This window comes from Terrapene carolina, unplaced genomic scaffold, assembly GCF_002925995.2.
Source record: "Terrapene carolina triunguis isolate 2854851 unplaced genomic scaffold, T_m_triunguis-2.0 Scaffold69, whole genome shotgun sequence".
NCBI classification, from domain to species: domain Eukaryota; kingdom Metazoa; phylum Chordata; order Testudines; family Emydidae; genus Terrapene; species Terrapene triunguis.
This window is the reverse complement of record NW_020664420.1, coordinates 18,179,348-18,203,035: the sequence shown is the minus strand read 5'-3', so window position 1 is coordinate 18,203,035 and position 23,688 is coordinate 18,179,348. Positions and strand designations below refer to the sequence as shown.

Genomic DNA, 23,688 nt, shown 5'->3' with positions numbered 1-23,688 from the left:
GCTAGCCATATTACAAATTACTAGGTTCTTCTCCAAGGTACTGACAATGTGATTGACTAGTCAAGTTTAGCATATTGTGTATAGCTAATTATTTATAAAATCTACAGAAGTCTGCTTTAGCAATATTTCTGTGGGGAAGCACAGGCAAGAAATTGAGGGTTTGTGGTTCAGGAAGTCTGGCACAGTGTTGGCAGAAGGATTTTTCCTGTTTCCCTTTGAAAGGCTTTTCTGCTTTTTCAGAAGCAGTTCTAAAGCACCTTCCTAGAGCTCAGCTACTCCACCCAAGTGTTTTAAATGGATCGTTAATCACATCCATTCAGGCTTTGTGCAAGGTTCTTACTAAAACCTTCATAATAAAACCTTTTGTGGAGTTTCATGAGATTTTCATTTCAGTAATGCAATTTTTCATCATGTTTGCCCTAACAATATGTTTTAATATTGGTAATGAAGGGGGAAATGACTCCGATTTGAATATATTTTGGCAATTTCTCTCCCAGTCAACAAATTGTATCCAGCTGGATCAATTGCTTACTGGATTCATTTTATAATGGCTGATTGATTATGTAGAAAAATTTAATAAGCTCATAAAAGAACAGAACTATGTGGAACTGTTGGCTCTGTCCAGTTCATGTTAAATCTCATTGCACAGTAAGATAACAGTTGTAATCTTGTGCAAGTCATTACCAACTTATCCCTCCAAACCATGAATTTTATGTGGAAGGGTAAAAGAGCTCTTCCTATTTCCCATCTGTCTAACTCCCACTTATAAAGACTTACTATTTGTTTGCCTCTGTGGAAATAAAGCAGTATGCAATAAGGAAATAGATTGTGGTTTTTTATTTACTTTTTAACTTGCTTCAGACATTAAGATTTGAACTCTTTGAGGATTTTTTAAAAAAAGTTTCTCAGACTAATGTGCAATTATTCTTTCCTGTAGTTTATAATTAACTTGCGACAGTCTGACAATATCCTGTAATACCCCAACAAACCTTATGGACTTAAGTTAAACTTTATTGAATTTAGTTAAACCTTATTGAATTACGGTTAATACATTTGATATACATTGTGGTGTTGTGGCTTTGTATGTATGTTCTCTAGCAGGAGGGTGTCGCTAACTTTATCAGCCCTTTTAAGACACCCTGGAGAGGTATGCATATAGTAGTTCAAACTGGATTCTCCAGGGACCAACGGACAAAGAAAGGATTTTTGGATAAATAGCCTGGTTTAAACTGGCTCAGGGCCTTCTTCTTGATTCAGCAAATGGACAGGACTCTGATGATCATGGAGGGCCCCAATTCTTAGGGTATGTGCTCCCCCCCCCGCCCCCGAAAGACAAGACAAAAGTTTTGCCGATGCAAGTGGCAGTGTGAACGTGGCTTTGTTGGCAGGAGAGCTCTCCTGCTGACAAAGCTAATGCCGCTTACGGGGCTGGAAGTACTGACAAAGAGCATTTACACACATTGACTTTTAGTGACGACCCAGCCTTGTCACTAAAAGCTGCATGGTGTAGACAAGCCCTTAGAGTAGGGGCTTGGCTACACTTGCGAGTTACAGCGCTGTAAAGCCTCCCCCAGTGCTGAAACTCACTCCCCGTCCACACTGGCAGGGCAGCGCTATATCTCCCTGGGTACACTGCTGCGGGTACTCCACCTCCCCGAGAAGCATAAGAGATACAGCGGAGTGGCTACGACGCTCCTCTGTGAGTGTGTACCAGGAATCAACCTGCAGCGCTGTACTGATCACCTTGTCAAGTGGCCAATCCTCTCCATTGTTGTGACCGGCTGCAGGAATGCGGAAGTGCTGGTTTCAAAGCTCATACCACAGAGAAAAAGCAAACAGTTTGCTGTTTGCTTTGAGTGAGTGAATGAATGAGCAGGGGGCCAGGAGTTCGGAACTTGCAAAATAGAGTGCTGACACGCTCCGAAAAGCACACTCTCTCTCCCCCCACACTCCCTGTCACACTCCACCACCCCCCTGTTTTGAAAAGCACGTTGCAGCCACATGAATGCTGGGATAGCTGCCCATAATGCACCGCTCCCAACACAGCTGCAAATGTTGCAAGTGTGGCCACGCCACTGCGCTGGCAGCTGTGAGTGTGGACAGACTGCAGCACTTTCCCTACTCAGCTGTACGAAGACAGGTTTACCTCACAGCGCTGTACAGCTGCAAGTGTAGCCAAGGCCTAGGATTGGAAGGACTTGGTCTACTAAGGCCCCATAAAATGGAGGGCTTGTGATGAGCTGAAACTGTGATGAATTTGTGACCATAAAGTAAACCCCTTGGGTGGGGTGTTGAAAGACTGCTGCTCCTGCCAGAACCTGTTAGAGATCAAAAACAACAAGGAGTCTGGTGGCACCTTAAAGACTAACAGATTTATTTAGGCATAAGCTTTCGTGGGTAAAAACCTCACTTCTTCAGATGCATAGATGTTAGAGATCAGGTGATGTCTGGTAAGCTTATTAGCATATGTGTAGCTTCTTCTATTGTTTTTAATGTGTTCTCTCTAGTGCTTTTAGCCTAATAATAAACGAGGCTTGCATGAAAAGAGGTGTGTGACATCAATAACTATGGGCAGTCACACTGTGCTTGGGCAGACTGTCTCTGCTGGGAATAACACAGTGAAGGCAGGGGACTGTGCTGTCTGGTAATACCCCAATCAGAAGGGAGTGAGATGTGGGTCTTTACCCAAAAGTGCAATGGCTGAGTAACTGGAAGCCTGAGAGTGGGTGGCCTTTGCTGTACCACTGAGGAGAAATACTGCTGCAGTTTCTCTGAACAGTGACCGATGCCTCTTAAATGAGAAACCAAGAACAGGGCTATACTAAAAGGATTGGTCCTGCTTTGAGGGACCTCCTGAGGTCCCTTCCAACCCTGATATTCTATGATTAACCTAGACAGGCTGGGTGGCCTGCTGAGGTGAGTCAGGGGGTGGAGGTGATGCTCCCTCCCTAGGAAGTACTGCAGAAAGGGATCTGGGCATCCTAGTGGATCACAAGCTAAATATGAGTCAACACTGAAACACTTGCACAAAAAAAGCAAACATTCTGGGTTGTATTAGCATGAGTGTTGTAAGCAAGACACAAGAAGTAGTAATTCTGCTCTACTCCATGCTGATTAGGCCTCTATTGGAGTATTGTGTCCAGTTCTGGGCACCATATTTCAGGAAAGATGTGGGCAAATTGGAGAAAGTCCAGAGAAAAGTAACAAAAATTATTAAGGTCTAGAAAACGTGACTTATGAGAAAAGACTGAAAAAATTGGGTTTGTTTAGTCTAGAGAAGAGAAGACTGAGGGGGGACATAACAGTTTTCAAGTACATAAAAAGTGGTTACAAGGAGGAGGGAGAAAAATTGTTCTTATTAACTTCTGAGGATAGGACAAGGAGCAATGGGCTTAAATTGCAGCAAGGGAGGTTTAGGTTGGACATAAAGAAAAACTTCCTGTCAGGGTAATTAAGCACAGGAACAAATTGCCTAGGGGTTGTGGCATCACCATCATTGCAGGTTTTTAAGATCAGATTAGACAAACACCTCTCAGGGATAGTCTAGATAATGCTTTGTCCTACCTTGAGTACAGGGGACTGGACTAGAAGACCTTTTGAGGTCCCTTCCAGTCCTATGATTCTATGATATTTTCCACAGGACCCCGTCTTACTTAGTGACAGGAAGAATCAGGGTTATATAGTGAAGGAGACAGTTGTCCATAGGACATCTGCTTAATTCACTGCAGAAGGTGTGTAGTGAATGGGGAAAGGGCTTGCAGGAAGAGAAAGGATGGTCTCATGGTTAAGCAGTTAAATGCTGCTCTGGAGAATTGGATTCTTTCCCTGCTCCTGCCACAGAATTCCTGGGTGATGCTACGCAAGTCATTTAAACCAAACTTTTCCCACATGGTCACTAATTTTGTTTCTCATTTTCAGGGTGTCCAAGTTGAAACCTTAGGGTCTGATTTGCACAAGTGCTGAAACAGTGAGTGCATAACTGAAGTCAGGGGGAGTTGTGCTTTGGGCATTTAAAATGCTTTATAATCAGATCCTAGATGTCTCAATGAGGACACCCAAAATTAGTTGACACTTTTGACTTTAATCTGCCTCTGCCTCCCACGTTGGTAAAGTGAGATAATAATACCCAGGCATCTCACAAGAGTGTTATGAAAACAACTTAATGTGTGTGAAGCACTCAGATAATATAGTGATGAGTGCCTTAGAAAAGCCCATGAAGAAATCAATAATTATGTCTTCAAAGCAGCATTGAATAATGTGCAGTAAGGCCTGGGCCACACATTGAACAAGGAGAAAACAAAATATTGAATAGTGAGTACCCTATGTTCAGTGAATGAGACAGGAGTCCTGTCTCAAAGTAGTATGTGATAATGTAATTAAAAACTGTCATAATGCATATGTATAAAGGGCCAAATTAAGGTTCCATAGAACCTTAATTCTGCATTTCATAACTTTTGAGTAACTTTTGTCTTTGCAACCTCAGTGTTCTTTTATTGTAGGTTTTGTGTGTGTAACATTCTAGATTTAAAAAAAAAAAACTGTAAAAACAACTTCCATCACATGGCATCATATTGATGCCTTCCTATAACATAGAATAAGTAATTGGGAAAAGAGTGCAGCAAAAAAAAGATAAATGAATGTAAGGGACAAAATTACTCAATATAGTTAAGTCCCAAGCAGACTGTGAAGAGCTACAAAAGGATCTCTCAAAACTGGGTGACTGGGCAACAAAATGGTAGATGAAATTCAATGTTGATAAATGCAAAGTAATGCACATTGGAAAACATAATCCCAACTATACATATAAAATGATGGGGTCTAAATTAGCCTTTACCACTCGAGAGAGATCTTGGAGTCATTGTGGATAGTTCACTCAGTCTGCAGCAGCAGCCAAAAAAGGGAACAGAATGTTGGGAATCATTAGGAAAGGGATAGATAAGATGACCGAAAATATCATATTGCCTCTATATAAATCCATGGTACACCCACATCTTGAATACTGCATGTGGTTGTGGTTGCCTCATCTCAAAAAAGATATACTGGAATTGGAAAAGGTTCAGAAAACGACAACAAAATTGATTAGGGGTACGGAGCAGCTGCCACATGAGAAGAGATTAATAAGATTGGGACTTTTCAGCTTGGAAAAGAGACTACTAGTGGGGGATATAATAGAGGTCTATAAAATCATGATTGGTGTGGAGAAAGTAAATAAGGAAGTGATATTTACTCCTTCTCATAACACAAGAACTAGGGGTCACCAAATGAAATTAATAGGCAGCAGATTTAAAACAAACAAAAGGAAGTATTTTTTTCACACAACGCACAGTCCATCTGTGGAACTTCTTGGCAGAGGATGTTGTGAAGGCCAAGACTATAAAAGCCTTCAAAAAAGAACTAGATAAGTTCATAGAGGATAGGTCTATCAATGGCTATTAGCCTGGATGGACAGGGATGGTGTCCCTAGCCTAAGGGTGGGCAAACTTTTTGGCCTGAGGGCCACATCTGAGTATGGAAATTGTTTGATGGGACAAGAATGCTCACAAAATTGGGAGTAGGGAAGCGGGAGGGGGTGAGGGCTCCGGCTGGGGCTGCGGGCTCTGTGGTGGGGCCAGAAATGAGGAGTTTAGGGTGCTGGAGGGGACTCACGGCTGGGGAAGGGGATGAGGGCTTCGGCTGGGGGTGTGGGCTCTGGGTGGGGCCGTGGATGTGGGGGTTGGGGTACAGGAGGGGGCTCTGGGCTGGGATTGAGGGGTTCGGAGGGCGGGATGGGGCAGGGGGTTGAGGGTGTGGGGGGGCTCGGGTGAAGGCTCAGGGGTGAAGGCTTCTGGCGGCACTTACCTCAAGCAGTTCCCAGAAGCAGTGGCATGTTCCCCCTCTAGCTCCTACACGGAGGCATGGCCAAGCAGTTCTGCATGCTGCCCTGTCCGCAGGTGCGGCTCCCATTGGCCACGATTCCCAGCCAATGGGAGCTGCGGAGGTGGGGCTTGGGGTGGGGGCAGTGTGTGGAGCCCCCTGGCTGCCCCTACGCGTAGGAGCCGGAGGAGGGACATGCCAGCTGCTTCCCAAGCCCCTGACTCCGTTCCCCAGCAGGAGCTCGAGGGCCAGATTAAAACATCTGACCAGCCGGATGCAGGCTGTAGTTTGCCCACCCCTGCCCTAGCCTCTGTTTGCCAGAAGCTGGGAATGGGTGACAGGGGATGGATCACTTGATTACCTGTTCTGTTCATTCCCTCTGGGGCACTGTCATTGGCCACTGTCAGAAGACAGGATACTGGGCTAGATGAACCTTTGGTCTGACCCAGTATGGCTGTTCTTATGTTCTTAAGGGACAGTTGTGTTTGAAGACAGGGTAGAAGAGCATCATAGAGAAGGAAGGATTTTAAATTTTAAGTGCTATCATGTTGCGTTTTTTTTTTCTTGTCCTGAAATTACATATGATGAACATTGTAGATTTTTCCATTGTATTAAAACCCGTAAGCATCAGTGAGCAAACACAGATATTGGTAAAAAGTAATGCTACTCCATTAAATTAGAGTAAATACCCCGAGAGGACCTGCTTCAATATGGGGGGGGGGAACACTATGACTGCACACCTCTAGTTGTTACCTATCACCCCACTTGGAACCCATAGAGGGTATCATCAAACTACTACAACCCATACTTGATAGGAACCCCATCCTGAAATAAATCTTTCCTGAATCCGCTCTTCTGGCCTTCAGACAACCCCACCCCCACCCCACCCCAAGTTCATCCCAGAAGTAAGCTCCCCAGAGACCAGCACACACCAACTCAAAGTGGCACCAGGCCCTGCCAGAACAAGATACAAAACCTGGAGATGTATCTCCACTGCTACAATGATTAACACCCCCAGAACACACCTTTCAAGATCCATGGGTCCTATACATGCCTATCACAACGTGTGGTGTACCTCATCCAGTGCACTAAATTCCCCAGTAGCAACTATGTGGGTGAAACAAGACAATCACTGTGCTCTCGAATGAACTCATAAACGAAGATGATAAAAGACAAAAACACCACATCACCTAAGGGTGAACACTTCCCAAAGTCACCACTCTATATCTGACATATCTGTCCTCATCCCCAAAGGAAACTTGCACAACACTTTCAAAAGAAGAGCCTGGGAACTTAAATTCGTGACTTTGCTAGACACAAAAAAAATCATGGACTGAATATAAACAGTAGATTTATCGCTTATTACAACAATCTATAACCCACTAACAACTCCCACACCCATTTCCCCCCCGCCCCTTTCCTTTTCTTTGACTGAAGGGATGTTAACGGGCCGCTTCACCTTGATTGGTCCCTTGGAATATGTGTTAAATAGTTATGCTAAACAATCTGTTCCACCTTGTATTTAGCTATAACACTCTGAACCGTGGCCTACACCTGTGGTTTTCAAACTTTTTTTCTGGGAACCCAGTTGAAGAAAATTGTTGATGTCTGTGACACAACGGAGCTGGGGATGAGGGGTTTGGGGTGTGGGAGGGGCAGAGGGCTGGGGTGCAGGGGTGAGGGCTGCAGGGTGGGGCTGGAAATGAGGGGTTCTGGGTTTGGTGGGGCTCAGGGCTGGGGCAGTGGGTTGGGGGGTGTGGAAGGGGGTCAGGGCCCTGGGATGGTGGTGCAGGCTCTGGGATGGGGCTGGGGATGAGGATTCCAGGTTTGGGGGGGGCACAGGGTTGGGGCGTGGACTTACCGCCAGCGGCTCCCAGTGAGCGGCGTAGCCCGGGTGCAGAGGCAGGCTTCCCACCCATCTTGGCACCGCAGACCTCGCTGCACCCCGGAAGCAGCCAGCAGCTGGTCTCGCTCCTAGACTCCCCCTCTCTTCTCCCCCTTCCCATTATCTTACTATCTCTTCTACAGCTTTAAATAAACCACTATCACATCTTTTTACTTTAGTACACTGTACATAAGAACGGCCCTACTGGGTCAGACCAATGATCCATATAGTCTAGTATCCTTTGTGCCGACAGTGGCCAATGCCAGGTGCCCCCGAGGGAATGAACAGGACAGATAATCATCAAGTGATCCATCCCCTGTCGCCCATTCCCAGCTTCTGGCAAACAGAGACTAGGGACACTTTAGGGCATGGTTTTGCATCCCTGCCTATCCTGGCTAATAGCCATTGATGGACCTATCCTCCATGAATTTATCTAGTTCTTTTTTGAACCCTGTTATAGTCTTTGCTTTCGCAACATCTTCTGGCAAAGAGTTCCAGAGGTTGACTGTGCGTTGTGTGGAGAAATACTTCCATTTGTTTGTTTTAAACCTGCTTCCTATCAATTTCATTTGGTGACCCCTAGTTCTTGCAGTGCTCAGGGCAGGGGCAGCACGCGGAGTCCCGTGGCTCCCCTGCCTAGAAGCCAGACCCGTTGCTGGCCGCTTCCGGGGCACAGCGCAGTGTCGGAAAAGATAGGCACTAGCATGCCTTAGCTGGGCAGCACCGCCGACGGGACTTTTAATGTCCCAGTCGGCAGTGCTGACCAGAGTGACCCAGTGCCTGACATGCTGTGACCCAGTACTGGGTCGCGACCCGAAATTTGAAAAACGCGGGTCTACACTACAAACATATGTTGGTATAACTGTCGCTCAGGGGTATGGAAAATTCACACCCATGAGTGACGTAGTCACACCAACCTAACTAATACCCCCCACCCCACCCCACCCCGGAGTAGACAGCGCTATGTTGATGGGAAGGCTTCTCCCGTCAATATAGCTACCACCTTTTGGGGAGGTGGAGTACCTACGCTGATGGGAGCAGTTCTCCCATTGGCATAGGTAGTGGCTTCACTGAAGCGCTACAGCAGCACAACTGTATCAGTGCAGCTGCACTCCGGCAGCATTATAAATGTAGACAAGCACTGAGTACGTTTCCCAGATCTGAAGAAGAGCTCTGTGTAAGCTCAAAACTTCTCTTTCTCATCAACAAAAGTTGGTCCAAAAAGAGATATTACCTCACCCACCTTGTCTCGCTAGTAAATAACTAAATACGCAATCAAGGTATATATCATTAATTAAATAAAATTCTCAATATCTTGCTGAAAATTAAATTGGTATCTTACCAAATCTTTTTTCTTTGTTCAAGCTATCTAGTTTCTTATGGAAGAAATAAATAATGGTAAAATAGTATGTTTTACTGTTAGAAATAAGAGAATAATTTCATATTGGATTGTTACTGCTGTTGATCGAATTGAAAAGTTAGGGCTATATGCTCATCCAGTGAACAGGAAGTTGTCACTCATGCTATCTGATATCAAGTACTTGAGACCACGAAGGTAGAGGAGGGGGAGCCTTATAAATATATTACAAAATGTGACTGGAGGAATGCATTATTTTTTGCTAACAGAACTGTGGGACAATGTGTTATCTTGTGATTATAGTAAAGGACTGTGAGCCAGGTGGATCTTAGTGTCCAGTACCAATTGTGCCATTGACTCACCATGTAATTTTTTGGACAGATGACTTGGTCACCTGCCTCAATAAAACTATATGGAAAATTAAGTGAAAAACAGTACCCTTCTGAAAGTCAGATGAATCATCTAAGCTGTTCGTATATAAACTTAAAAAGTGCGTGTCAGTAAGCTTCCACAGAAACACATTTTGAGCATTCAGTGCTCATTTATTTCATACGTATCTTCCAGAGGTTTTAATGCAGTGGTCCCCAAATTTTCAGGGTTGCATCCTCTCTTACCCTTGTCCACACTCCCCCTCCTCCCTGGACCCAGGAGCAGGGCCATGGCTTGGGGTGGGGGCACGGCGTGAAATAGGGTAAAGGGGCCAGGAATGGAGCCGTGGCCCAGGTTGAGGGTGGGGCCAGAGCAGAGCTGGGAGTGGAGTGGGGCTAGGTGGCGCTCCTTCCCCTCCCCCTGTGGGGGCTGGCTGGCCACTCCGCTACCCCCTAGGGGGGCATGCCCCACAGTTTGAGGACCTCTGTTTTAATGTAATGAAATGTGTTTTTTGTCTTACAGTTATGATCCACTTTCATAAGTGAGCTGCATTGGCTGGTTGGAGTGAATATATAATAATGAGTGGAGCAGCTTTGGGTATCGAGATAATATTTGTCTTTTTTCTGGCTTTATTCATACTTCATCGGTATGGAGACTTCAAGAAACAACATAGACTTGTGATCATAGCAACACTACTGGCTTGGTATCTCTGCTTTCTTATAGTATTTATATTGCCTCTGGATGTTAGTACGGTAAGATTTTCCATTTTTGTAAAACTTAGTACGTTATTGCTCTGTTTAAAAAGAAAATCACAAAATACACTACATACTAAGAATACAGTTGTATAAATCAGTAGAAAATATCTTTATAAGACAAAGAATTTTCACTGAAAGGGATCTTTTAAAAATTGTAAAATTGAATAAAATGTGCTGTTAGCTCTGTCAAGTTAAAAATCATATTTAAAAATAAGTGAATTGAATTTTAAAATTCATTATTTATGCTGTTACTTTTAGTATTTCTCTCAGCTTGAACAATGAACTAATTTATTTCATTCTATTTTTTCTAGTCAGTTTTTCATCAGTTTCAATCTTAATTTTTTTATGCACTAGTTAAGTGCTGGGATGCAAATACTGTAGGGATTTTTTTTTTTTTTTTTTAAACATGCCTTACTAGAATTAAAGGTGAAAAGCCATGGAAACATTAGCATTGAACTTTGGTGCCAAATTTGATTTGTATCCCTATTCTTGTTTTTCTTCAATAACTATTTCACCTTGTTCTAATAGTTTTTTACATGATTATTTCATTGTCTTCTAGACTATATACAATCGATGCAAACTTGCTGTTAACTCCAGCCCACCAGAAAGCAGCAGCAACAACAACGTCAATGGATCTTACCCTACTTCCGCTCCAAGGTATTAAGAACAATCTTATTTTTCTGCATCAAAATGTTAAAAGCATTAGCATACTTTTTAAGTAAGCAAAAATGTGCAAATAAAGAACTAGTACCTGTGCTGGAGAGAGTGCACTCTAAATTGAACATGACATGGTGATTGAAAGCTGTTAACAGGCAATGTTGTGAGGAAGGACAAACATGACCATAAGATCTTGTGATTAATATATCTGCAGCTCTCAGTGCTTCTATTTTTGTTTATTTTTAATTGTTTTTAATTTTGTTATCTTTCCTCCTCCTACTTTGTCATAGGCAAGACAAGAGAACTGAGGTTTTTAGAAGGAATTTGAATATGCCAAGAGAGGTGCTTTTGTGAATTTCTTTCTTTATTCCACAGACCTAATGCTTATTACAGTTTTTGACCATGAGAGTGTGCTTCAGAGACACACAGTCTTTCGTTAGTATATGTATTAGTTATCTCCAAGACTGTAAACCTCTGTAAATTTCAAACAACTCAAAAGTTATCTCAGGTGCTCTATATCCGTCTGCTGGTTGTAGTATGATGATAGGAGCACTGAAATTATAAAATCCAGATCTCTTTCTGTCTTTTTCCCCATTTGACCATAAACAAATTTCTTAACCTTTGTGTTTTATATCCATGTTTGAAAAAATAATGTAATACTCTTCCTTGTCTCACAGAGACGTGAGGCTTAGTTAATTGTCAGTAAGCTGTTTTGAGATTCTAGGATGCAAATTGATGTGTATGTGCAAAATTTTTATTATTTCATCACCCCAAAGTGGAGAATATTAAGGTTGTTTAACACCGAAAAGTCAGGAAATACCAGCATTAAGGTGGCATGCACAACTCTTTTCCCCTTGATGGGTATGCATTGCTCAACAGTCTTAAATTATAAGACTTTCTATTTCTCAAATAATGCATTATCCTACGATCTCTTCTACAACTTTAAATAAACCACTATCATATCTTTTTACTGTAGTACACTGTACATAAGAACGGCCATACTGGGTCAGACCAATGGTCCATATAGTCCAGTATCCTGTGTTCCGACAGTGGCCAATGCCAGGTGCTTCAGAGGGAATGAACAGGATACATAATCATCAAGTGATCCATCCCCCATCACCCATTCCCAGCTTCTGGCAAACAGAGACTAAGGACACTTTAGAGCATGGTTTTGCATTGATGGATCTAACCTCCATGAACTTATCTAGTTCTTTTTTGAACCCTGTTATAGTCTTTGCTCTCACAACATCTTCTGGCAAAGAGTTCCAGAGGTTGACTGTGCGTTGTGTGGAGAAATACTTCTGTTTGTTTGTTTTTTAAACCTGCTGCTTCCTATTAATTTCATTTGGTGGCCCCCAGTTCTTGTGTTATGAGAAGGAATAAATAACACTTCTTTATTTCTCCACACCAGTCATGATTTTATAGACCTCAATCATATCCCCCCTTAGTTGTGTCTTTTCCAAGCTGAAAAGTCCAAGTCTTATTAAATTCTCCTCATATGGAAGCTGTTCCCTACCCCTAATCATTTTTGTTGCCCTTTTCTGTACCTTTTCCAATTCCAATATATCTTTTTGAGATGAGGCGACCAGATCTGCAAGCAGTATTCAATATGTGGGCACACTATGGATTTATATAGAGGCCATATGATATTTTCTATCGTCTTATCTCTCCCTTTCCTAACGATTCCCAACATTCTGTTAGCTTTTTTGACTGCCACTGCACACTGAGTGGATCTTTTCAGAGAACTATCCACAATGACTCCAAGATCTCTTTTGTGAGTGGTAACAGCTAATTTAGACCCGATCATTTTACATGTATAATTGGGATTATGTTTTCCAGTGTGCATTACTTTGCATTTATCAACATTGAATTTCATCTGCCATTTTGTTGCCCAATCACTCAGTTTTGTGAGATCCCTTTGGAACTGTTTGCAGTCAGCATTGGACTTAACTTTCTTGAGTATTTTGGTATCATCTGTGAATTTTTCCACCTACTGTTTACCCCTTTTTCCAGATAATTTCTGAATATATTGAATAGTATTGGTCCCAGTATAGTCCCCTGGGGGACACCACTATTTACCTCTCTCCATTCTGAAAACTGGCCATTTATTCCTACTCTTCATTTACTATCTTTTAACCAGTTACCGATCCCTGAGAGGACCTTCCCTCTTATCCCATGACAGCTTACTTTGCTTAAGAGCCTTTGGTGAGGGATCTTGTCAAAGGCTTTCTGAAAATCTAAGCACACTATATCCACTTTTCCACATGCTTGTTGACCCCTTCAAGAAATTCTAGTAGATTGGTGAGGCATGATTTCCCTTTACAGAAAACCTGTTGACTCTTCCCCCAACAAATCATGTTCATCTATATGTCTGATAATTCTGTTTACTATAGTTTCAACCAATTTGTCTGGTCCTGAAGTTAAGCTTACTGGCCTGTAATTGCCAGGATCACCTATGGAACCTTTTTTAAAAATTGGCATCCTCGAGTCATTTGGTACAGAAGCTGATTTAAATAATAAGTTGCATACCATGGTTAGTAGTTCTGCAATTTCACATTTGAGTTCCTTCAGAATTCTTGGGTGAATACCATTTGGTCTTGATGACTTATTACTGTTTAATTTATCAATTTGTTACAAAAGCTCCTCTAATGATACCTCAATCTTGGATAGCTCCTCAGATTTGTCACCTAAAAAGAATGGCTCAGGTTTGGGAATCTCCCTCTTATTCTCAGCCATGAAGACCAATGCAAAGAATTAATTTGGTTTCTCCTCAATGGCCTTATCTTCGTTGAGTGTTCCTTTAGCATCTCAATTGTCCAGTGGCCCCACTGGTTGTTTAGCAGGCTTCCTGCTTCTGATATATACTTAAAAAAATTTTGCTTTTACTTTTTGAGTCTTTGGCTAGCTTTCCTTCAAATTTGTTTTGCACAAAACACAGACATTAACTAAATATAACTTGTTTTAGTCTGCAATCATGTTAGTCATTCAGCCTACCTTAGTTTGAGACATTGGCAGATCATTAAATATATCTCTGATTAAACTACTCTACATGTGCAAATTGCTCATAACTGGCAAATCAAAACCAACTTTTCACTGGAACACTCCAAAACACTTCTCAATAACTGCTATCTCTGTCAAACAGTAACTTTCTTATCCCTTCTGTTCCTACTGCTTGGATACACAAGCAGATAAAGTTATTCTGTAATGAGGAATGTGTTGGTGATTAGAAGCATTTGTTTTTCACACTCCTTGTACTCAGCAGCTTGGGTGGTTTTGCTCAAACTTCCCAGCTTTTTCAGGCAAAGACTAGATTTGGAAAGTATCAGCCCATTGAGTGAAAGTTTTTTTTGTAAAGATGAGTGACTCTCAAACTGAGTTATAATGGAAATACTTAGGTAACTGCTCTGTTACTACTAACTGCTCTGGGTAGAATTTTCAAAAGCTTCTAAGGAAGTTATGCACCCAACTTCCATTGAAAGTTAATGGGAGTTGGACGCCTACACCTTTAGGTGTTTTTGAAAATCCCACCCCCCGACATAATTATATAATAAATAGAAGGGAAAACAACCATTTACTTTTTTTCAGTTTGGCTCTTTCTTTCCTAAGATCTTGTTCTCTGAAAAAGAAACATTCTATGTAAGAAAAATATGAACATGCTTTACTGAACACAACCAAAAAAATTGCCTTACTAGTTGACTTCTGGTGAGTCTCTGATAGAATGCCAGTCGGGACTACCCTTTTTTTTTTCCCCCTTAAGAGAAATTGTCCTAACCAGATATGTGCTGTTTGTGGTGCCAGTATTTTTATCAGCATAATTTTAAAGTGGGCTATAAACTAAATCTCTTACGAAACATGTTAGTCGTGCAAAAACATTTAATTAAAACAGTATTCTTCAGTGGCAAGACTGAAAATAGTTTCTGGATAGAAGTGATGAATATTATGATATTTAGATTTTACAATTAACATGTGGCTCTCTGACTTTTTTACAGAAAACATAAGTGTTTCAAACCATGGAGTTATATCCCTGATGGAATTATGCCAATCTTCTGGCGTGTAGTATACTGGACATCACAGTTCTTAACCTGGTAAGTGAGGCAAATAGATGGCAAAGACCACAATATATATTGTGAAAATAAAAGTTACTAGGATTTACAATACCTTTTTAAGATTTCGTTCTGAAAGATTTTTACATTATCTGATGGTCTGGCAAAAGAAAATTGTTTTGAAATCAAATACCTTACAACATTATAGTTTCCGTAAAGCATTTAAACATGTTTAACTCCCATTAACTAATGGGGATTTAATGAGGAATATATCCAATTAAAAACCAAAGTACTGATAGTAAAACTTAGTTAAGTATATTTGTCTTGTATTAAGTCCAAAATTAAAGAGTTTTGGTTTAGCAAACAGAGTGGCCAGTGTAAGGAACATTCTGATGCTCATAAAAATGTTCTTTCATTCTCTGCTGTTATTGCTTCTGTATACTCTTGGGGGAGCAAGCTCCACAATCTATATCTAATATTCTGAGTCAGAGAGATAATCTTAGCACAGAACAAAACAAGCAAACAAACAAAACCATTACTGCCCAGGAGCAAAATGTTACAAGGTCTCTCTGTTCAGCAGTGTTCTCTTTTTTTAGGGTGAATTCTTCCAAGAAATGTGTGTAAAGAACAAATCCTACATTTCATCATTATGAGAGGCTATAAAAAGGACTTGGGGAACTTGAAAGCTATATAAGAGAAGGCACATGCCTGCAGTAGCCACGACAAATATGTTTAAAGGGAAAGCAATATGCATATGCCTTGTTTTAGATACATTGGGTAGTGTATTAATGTGAAACTATGACCAAGAGGAGCAAAGCCTGTAGTGCTCTCATAAGTGGTCGTTCTTCATACTAAAGCTGTCTATAAATCTTAATCTAAACACAAGTTATTTCAAGGTTTACTGTCAACTAGGTGTATCTAAAGAGAACACAAATGTAATAGGTAACAGGTTTTGCTAGGAGAACTCTGCAAGTGAAAATTGGCAAATAAGGTAAAATGGAAAAATGTTACATCATTAATGTATTTTTGTTTGGTTCTAGGATACTCTTACCTTTCATGCAGTCGTATGCTAGATCAGGAGGGTTCTCCATTACTGGAAAGATTAAAACTGCATTGATTGAGAATGCAATCTATTATGGCACTTACTTGCTGATTTTTGGAGCATTTTTAATATATGTGGCTGTAAATCCAAATTTCAATCTACAATGGTAAGAGTAATACTATTGTAAGTATTTGTTCTTTAAAATGTGTTTGTATTTCTCACAATATCCCTGCAATGGAGAAGTTGGGCAGTACTAATCTAACCTAGAATTCTGATTTGCTCTAGATTTTCCCTGAATATACTACTATTTCTATTGATTTTTTTTCAGGAAAAGTGTGTGTGTGTGTGTGTGTGTGTGTGTGTATGTGTAATTTGTATATGGTTTAGTCTGATTTCCAATGTTTTCTCTCTAGCACTTGCTTTTCAGATGGCATTTCTGGAAAAACTTTTATTGGTCAGGTATTTTTAGGAAGACTGTCATTAGAAAGGCTTGTGGTAGTATTGTCTGTTTAAACATTTCTGGGATCACATTTAAATTTTTGATCTGGGACTTTATCTGCAGTTAACTTTGAAATGGAAGACTTCAATCAATAAATGTCTTTTCAAATCCTGAAATGTAGTATTTACAAAGAAACTTGCTAGCATTAAAAAAGACACTTGAATATATGGAAAATAGTACAAATTAATATAAACCTCTACCATCGTCTCTGGCATGGTAGTCTATTGCTCCAGCAGGTTTGCTGCTGGGTTTTCTGATTTATTCTTTGCCCCCTGCATGCCCCCGCCCCCTAAGCTTCAGAGGCAGGAAAGAGGTGGCTCTTGTATGTTGTTTTTCCCAGTATTGTCTGCCTGTCAGCACTCTGTATGGGTGCACCTGGTGAACAGCACTCAGGTTGCTCCTTAAAGGCAGAAGTTTCTTGGTGGCTTTTTCTGTGTCTGTGAAAACGTAATTACTTACTGGTGGTCACTCTTCTGTTTTAGGAACCAGCTTCAGACAATTGGGATAGCAGCTGCCAACACCTGGGGTCTTTTCCTTCTTGTGTTGTTGTTGGGGTATGGTTTGGTGGAAATTCCACGTTCTCACTGGAATGGAGCAAAAAGGGGGTACCTTCTTATGAAGACTTATTTCAAGGTTGCCAAACTGATGACTGAAAAAGCAGATGCAGAGGAGAACTTAGAGGATATTATGGAGGTGAACTAGCTAATTTAATTAAGAAGTATAAAGTAGTGAAGGTTTAATTATTCATCTTCAATTCCACTTCCTCAAAAGGAGGTACATCTTAAGTAACATGAGCCTACTTTAGAAAGCTACTGTCATGAAATTATGGAAGTGCCCAGAGATCCCCAGTCGGGGTGCTAGGTATTGTATAAAATCAGAAGTAAAAACAGTATCTGATCTGAAGAGCTTACAAACTGCTACATGGTGGTAATTTGATATGGTATGTCAGCAATGAGAACAGCAATCATCAAGTGTTGACTCTTGGAACAATGCTGATCAATAAGGGGTGCATGCATGAAGATTTAGTGCACAGACCCCATTAATGCTCATGCAGCTTACACTGTTTACACTTCTGTGCACTACTTAAAAACTTTCCTTCTTAAAAATCTATCTTGTAATAAGAGATTCAGGATCTGTTTCTTGGTTCTATTTATACTTCTTTTTGACGAGTGAACAGAAGGTATATTTGTTTTCCAAAGAGATTCTCCTGAGAAATGCACTACCATTATTCTTCATTCCTATGATTTGCCACTGAGCAATAGAATCAAATCTTCTAGTAAGAACAAAGTGTGAATCAAACAAATTCAACAACTAGTATTTACTGTCCTGTTCTAGTGCCCATGACCATAAAATTATGCATTCGACACTTGTGGGGATTTGTATTGTATGGTAACTCTTCCTACATATATATGGGGTATGATAAAATGGCAGCAGAAACTTCATCTCCTTATTCTGGGGATGTTTTGGTGACAGAGATACTGACAAATTTTGCAGATTTATGAACTGAAAATTACACTCTCTCTGAGCCTTTAGAACTTCCTATATTCAATCATAGTCTATGGCCTAAAAAGCACTCCTGGCTGGAGGGATTGCTGACAGATTTTGAGGTCCAGTATCTGCAACCCACAAGGACTACAACACTCAGGGTATCATTAGTTCTAGAAAGTAAAACCAGTGCTAAAATGTCTAGTATCTGAAAGCTTGTTGTGATTTTAAGGTTTGAAATTTTATGAACTTATTCTGAAAGTGAATGCACTATGCCTTGGAAATTTGAGATTCACATGATATACGTTCTTTGACATTGGTGAAATTCTCAAGGGCAGTGATAACTGTGACCTCAAACAGTGCTGACACCATCTCAAAGAATTCAACTATAGATCTCCAGATAAACTTGTCACTTATACACCAGAAGAACTGTAGATTTCAGTCTTCCTGTAGGAGCACAGAAAACACCCAGATCCTTGAGTAAACTCTCATAAAATAGTTATCTCCTGCATTTCCAATAGGATGGAGGAAGATATCTGATTCTCCCCCATCTCTTTGACCTGTCCAAGACTGGTGCATCACTGAGTTCTTGGCTGGAAACAGCTGTGACAAAACTTGCCTGTGTGATAGGCAGCATCTTCCATATACTCAGCTATTATTGATGCTTGTCAAACGTTCTCTGAAATGTGGCAACCAGAGATTAGAGGGCAATACCTAGGCAGAGGGATTACAGGATATTCAAAAGATCCTTAATGGCAACAAGGGGATTCTCTGAAGGAACCTTTGATGAGTCACTTTCTGCCACTTCCAAGTTTACTTCCCATGTGAGTCACCACAACAATTAAATAAAATGCATTTTCCCCTCAATGTGCCTGCTTCAAAACAGACCATCAGTAGCGTTTGTAGGTCAGCAACATTCTTTAAAAATTTTGAAACTTCTTACCAAGGAATCATTTGGGTTGGCAAGGACCTCTAGTGGGTCACATAAAATTTCCACTTAAGAGCTTTTAGCCACTTTATACACTGAAATGACATGTAATGTTTGTGAGTTCTGTTGGTTTTGTTTTTGTTTTTTTGTTTTTTAAACAGGAAGTCCGTAAAGTGAATGAGAGTATCAAGTATAATCACCCTTTGAGAAAATGTGTTGATACAATATTGAAAAAGGTAATTAATGAATTCTACCGTTTTAGAGATTCTTGCTCTTTTGTAAGTTCCTGAACATATCAAAACCTGACTTTTTAGCCCCTTTAAGATTCTCATCCAATGTTAGAATTTCTTTTCTTGTGGTTTATTTTGTTTCAATAAATGAAAACCTTTTGAAAGCTGTTATTCTTAAAAGCTCAGTTGAACACCAGCAGTCCTAATTATGTTGTTATGAAAGGTGAAATTATTAAATTGGGATTCTGTTTATAGTATTAGGACTTTTTCTAGAATATGGAAAGCAAGCACACAGCATTTTTGAACATAATGTAACTTTTTAAAAAAGATTTTTATCTTGATGATCTGCTGACCTAACACTTGAGTTATAATTTATAATTTTCTTGTTTATGAGAGTCCACCTCTCTATGCAATGACATCTGTGTACTATGGTGTGTATCAGGGGTAGGAAACCTATGGCACGTGTGCCAAAGGCGGCATGCGAGCTGATTTTCAGTGGCACTCACACTGCCTGGGTCCTGGCCACTGGTCCGGGGGGCTCTGCATTTTAATTTAATTTTAAATGAAGCTTCTTAAATATTTTACTTTACATACAACAATAGTTTAGTTATATATTATAGACTTATAGAAAGAGACTTTCTAAAAAAGTTAAAATGTATTACTGGCACGCAAAACCTTAAATTAGAGTGAATAAATGAAGACTCAGCACGCCACTTCTGAAAGGTTGCCGACCCCTGGTGTATATAATTGCTTGTCTTCTATAAATATAGTTTGAGCTATTCTTTGGTGGCTGATATATATTTGTTTCCATATCAAGCACTAAAATTACGTTGTAAAGGATAACTGAAAAAGATAAATATTCTTTCTACTTCTATGTGCTGTATCCTATTCTGAATTTATTCATACAAACTTGAATAAAATACATTTTTCTTTAACAAGATGTCTTTTTTTATATTCTTAGAATGTGATCATTTACATTCAGGGAAATGCAGACTCCACTTTTACAAGTAAATCCTTTGCAGTGTCGGAGGGGAAAGAAATTGAATATTTTAAGTGAAATGCATTTCAGTTGCATCCACTGTCCAAAAAATATTTTAAGACTTCAATAAAAGACCTATCCTACTGGTCATGTATGCTCTGCTTCCATAAATGAAGTATTTCAATTATTTTCCTTTTCCTACCAGTGTCCTACTGAATACCAGGAAAGAATGGGTAGGAACATGGATGACTATGAAGATTTTGATGACAGGCAAAACAACTATCCAAGTGAGAAAAGTCTGGTCAAACTTCACAAACAGGTAACTCGATAAGTTTCTATTGCAACATCACTTCTCCTGCTAATGTATTCATTTAAGACCATTGTTTGTTCTAAATTAGTTGACATTTAAAATAAACTGAGATCTTTAATTTGCATGATATATTTTTTTTTTATTCTGCTTGTAAAACCGTACCTGTTTGTTCTATTTCTGAAAGTGGAACAAAACATGTATTAATGTGTGAAATTCAAAAGGAATATCTAAAGGAATAAAAATTGCTTATCCCGTGATATGTTGTAGCATGTTGTAAATAGGTGTGATTAGGCATAGCACTGTGTGTGCTGTAATGAAGAATCTCAAACAGATATTATAGTGAAAGCGCACAAAACACATTGGGGAGATAGAGAAAGAAAATGGTGGGGGAAAGAAATGCTCAGTTTTGAAATACTCCTTTCACATCTCTTTTTATAAATAGAATTAAATACACACCATAAAAAATAGGCAGAAGTCATCTTTGTACCTGTTGCTCCTTTTCAACTTTAGCAGCTAGTTTGTTCAGGGCCTTGTAAGTTGTCCCATTTGGGAGTAGAAATTGATGATGGAATCTTATTCAGTGCAGTTTTGTCTGTTTACAGGGAACGTACAAAGTCCTGCTTCTCCAAATGCAGGAGAAACTAAAAGCAAAAGTAGTAGTTTCTTAGTTAACAGGCCTAAACCTCTTTCAGTCAGCACTCCTGACTCAGAACCTCTCTCTAGGCTTTTCCAAGGGTCACACCTTTTCCCAGGGCTTACAGACTGGTGCTTGACTTTCTTGCTCTCCTTCTGAGGCTACGTCTACATTGCAACTAGGAGGTGTGATTGTAACTTGTGTAGGTATACCGCAAGTACAGCTCCACCCGGGAACCATATATGAGTAGCTATCCCATGGTGCCACAACTACACTGCTGTTGTTACTCAAGCTAGCTTTGATTTAACTAGATGAAAGCTAGCCTGGGTACGTATACATCTGCTACAGTCACACCTCCCATTTGCAGTATAGACATACCCTAAGTCTCTCTCAGGCCAAATCTACACTACAGAGTTCATTTGACACAAGCTACGTTGCCATACTGCTGCCAGCTTTTGTATATCACTCGAGTGCGGGTACACTTGGCTGTTTGTCGTTGCTGTGCCTTCTCACTCCAAATGGTTGCATCAATGGAAAATGTGATATGCCATGGGTAATATCCCAGCATTCCCTGCACTGCCATCCAGCTCAATGCTTTGTTAAACATTTTCGCAGTGCTTTGTGGGATAGCAGCAATTTCCCTAGGGATTTCTGGGAACTAAAGGTCAAGGTCCCATCCCATAATGCTTGTTCTATCGCATAACTTTTGCATTGTTTTTTAAAATTCCCACAGTCCTACGTGCTACTTTTCAGTCTCTGCCCATCTGCCTGACAGAAGTATGGACCCTGTAGAGCTCATCAAAATTTTAATGACCATTGCTAATACAGGATGCATTATTCTCCTTTGTGAAACTTGAATGAGTATTACTACAAGTGGGGATGTGATGAGGAAAAAGAGATGAGGAATATCACAATAACTGGGTGCTGGGCACAGTGAATAAAAATGCCAGGTTGCTGCTGCCATTCATGGACTAGTTCCACACAGTGGTTTGCCACTTCTGGGCCTGAGAAACGAGCAGTGATTGATGGGATCGCATTGTAATGCGGGTTTGGGATGATGAGCAGTGGCTGCAGAACTTTCAGATGCGAAAGGCCACGTCCCTGAATCTGTGTGCTGATCTTGCTTCAGACTTCAAGTGCAGGACACCAGAATGAGAGTTGCATTGACCGTAGAGAAGCAAGTGGCCATCAAGCTCTGTGGGTTTGCAATGCCAGATTGCTGTCAGTCAGTGACCAATCAGTTTGGAGTTGGAAAATCCACAGTGGGGGCTGTTGTCATCCAAGTGTGCGAGGCCACTAAGCATTTCCTGCTGCATAAGACTATGACTATTGGCAGTATGCAGGAAATCAGAGTGGATTTGCAGCAATAGGTCATGTATCCCTGTTCTGGCATCACCTCACCTTGCTAGTGGATATGTAGAAAAGCATCCCTTTCTGTTTGTTATGCAAGTGCTAGTGGATCACTGCCGACACTTCACTGATATCTCCATGAGCTGGTCAGGGAAGGTGCATGAAACTCGCATCTTTAAGAACACAGGACTTTTCCAAAAGCTATAAGAAGGGGCATTCTTTCTTGACCAGCACATTACCGTTGGCGATACTGAAATGCCTGTAGTGATTCTGTGGGACCCAGCCTACTCGTTGTGCCCCGCTGGGGCTCGTGAAGTCATACACTGGCTACCTAGACATCACCAAAGAAAGATTCAACTACTAGCTCAGCAGGATGACTTTTGGTAGATTGAAGTGTCACTGGTGCTGTTTACTCACTAGCTTGGTTATCAGTGAGGCAAAAATACCCATCGTTATAGATGCATGTTGTTGTGTACTGCATGATGTTTGAGAGGCAAAGGAAAAAAGTCTGCCGGAAGGGTGGAGGGTTGAGGTGGGCTGGTTGTCTGCTGAATTTGAACAGCCAGACACAAGAGCTATTGGAAGTGCCAACCATGGAGTGATACAGCTCAGGGAGGCTTTAAAAGACTATTATTTTAGCAGTCAGCCACAGCAGTGTTATGTGATGCTTTTATGAACTAGTGTGCCTTTGTGTGTATGGTGAGTTACTGACTCCCACTATGAATTCTGTAATGCAGCAATTATGCTTGGTGGAAGTTAACAAATATATTGAGTTTCCAAAAATAGAACCTTATTTGCAAAGAAACAGGAAACAAAATTAAAGTGCAAAAACACAAGGTAAACACATTTTAGCAGCATTGTAACAGGGTAACCAGTACTGTAAAGATCCAAATAAACAAACATTTACATTTATGTATTAAAAATGTATGTTTGTCATGTTACGAAATATGTAGTGCCTTGTGGCTGATCTTGTGGTTTTCACAGGTTGGTGTATGTATAGTTATGATTCTCCTTGTTTTTCCTCTGGCATAGAATGGTAGTGGTAAGGGTTCATACCATGCTGCAATCTGTTATGATGTGTATGGAGGGTGGGGTAGGGGTATGTGTGGAGTAGTGACCATGGATTAGAAAGGCTGCTGAGTCTGGGGTCTTTGGACATGTAGGTTGATAATGCTCTGCAACATCTGAGTTGCCTTAGCAAGCCCTTGATATCCTGGTGCACTTCTCAATGCACCTTTCTGATCCTTTGCCTCTCTTGAAGGAACTGATCTCTTCATTCTTGGTCCTTCTCCATGATCATGGCCATATGGCC

General features: G+C 40.7%; 1 protein-coding gene across 1 annotated transcript in view; it reads left to right on the top strand.

Moving 5' to 3' along the window:
* LMBRD2 (LMBR1 domain containing 2) overlaps nucleotides 1–23,688 on the top strand; it is a 46,378-nt gene that overhangs the window by 1,022 nt on the left and 21,668 nt on the right. Inside the window, exons 2-8 of the mRNA XM_026649047.1 lie at nucleotides 9,987–10,216; nucleotides 10,779–10,876; nucleotides 14,866–14,961; nucleotides 15,960–16,127; nucleotides 16,943–17,153; nucleotides 19,035–19,109; nucleotides 20,288–20,401. Of these exons, the coding sequence (XP_026504832.1) occupies nucleotides 10,043–10,216; nucleotides 10,779–10,876; nucleotides 14,866–14,961; nucleotides 15,960–16,127; nucleotides 16,943–17,153; nucleotides 19,035–19,109; nucleotides 20,288–20,401 (936 nt within the window). The 5' untranslated portion in view covers nucleotides 9,987–10,042. The remainder of the gene's footprint in view (nucleotides 1–9,986; nucleotides 10,217–10,778; nucleotides 10,877–14,865; nucleotides 14,962–15,959; nucleotides 16,128–16,942; nucleotides 17,154–19,034; nucleotides 19,110–20,287; nucleotides 20,402–23,688) is intronic.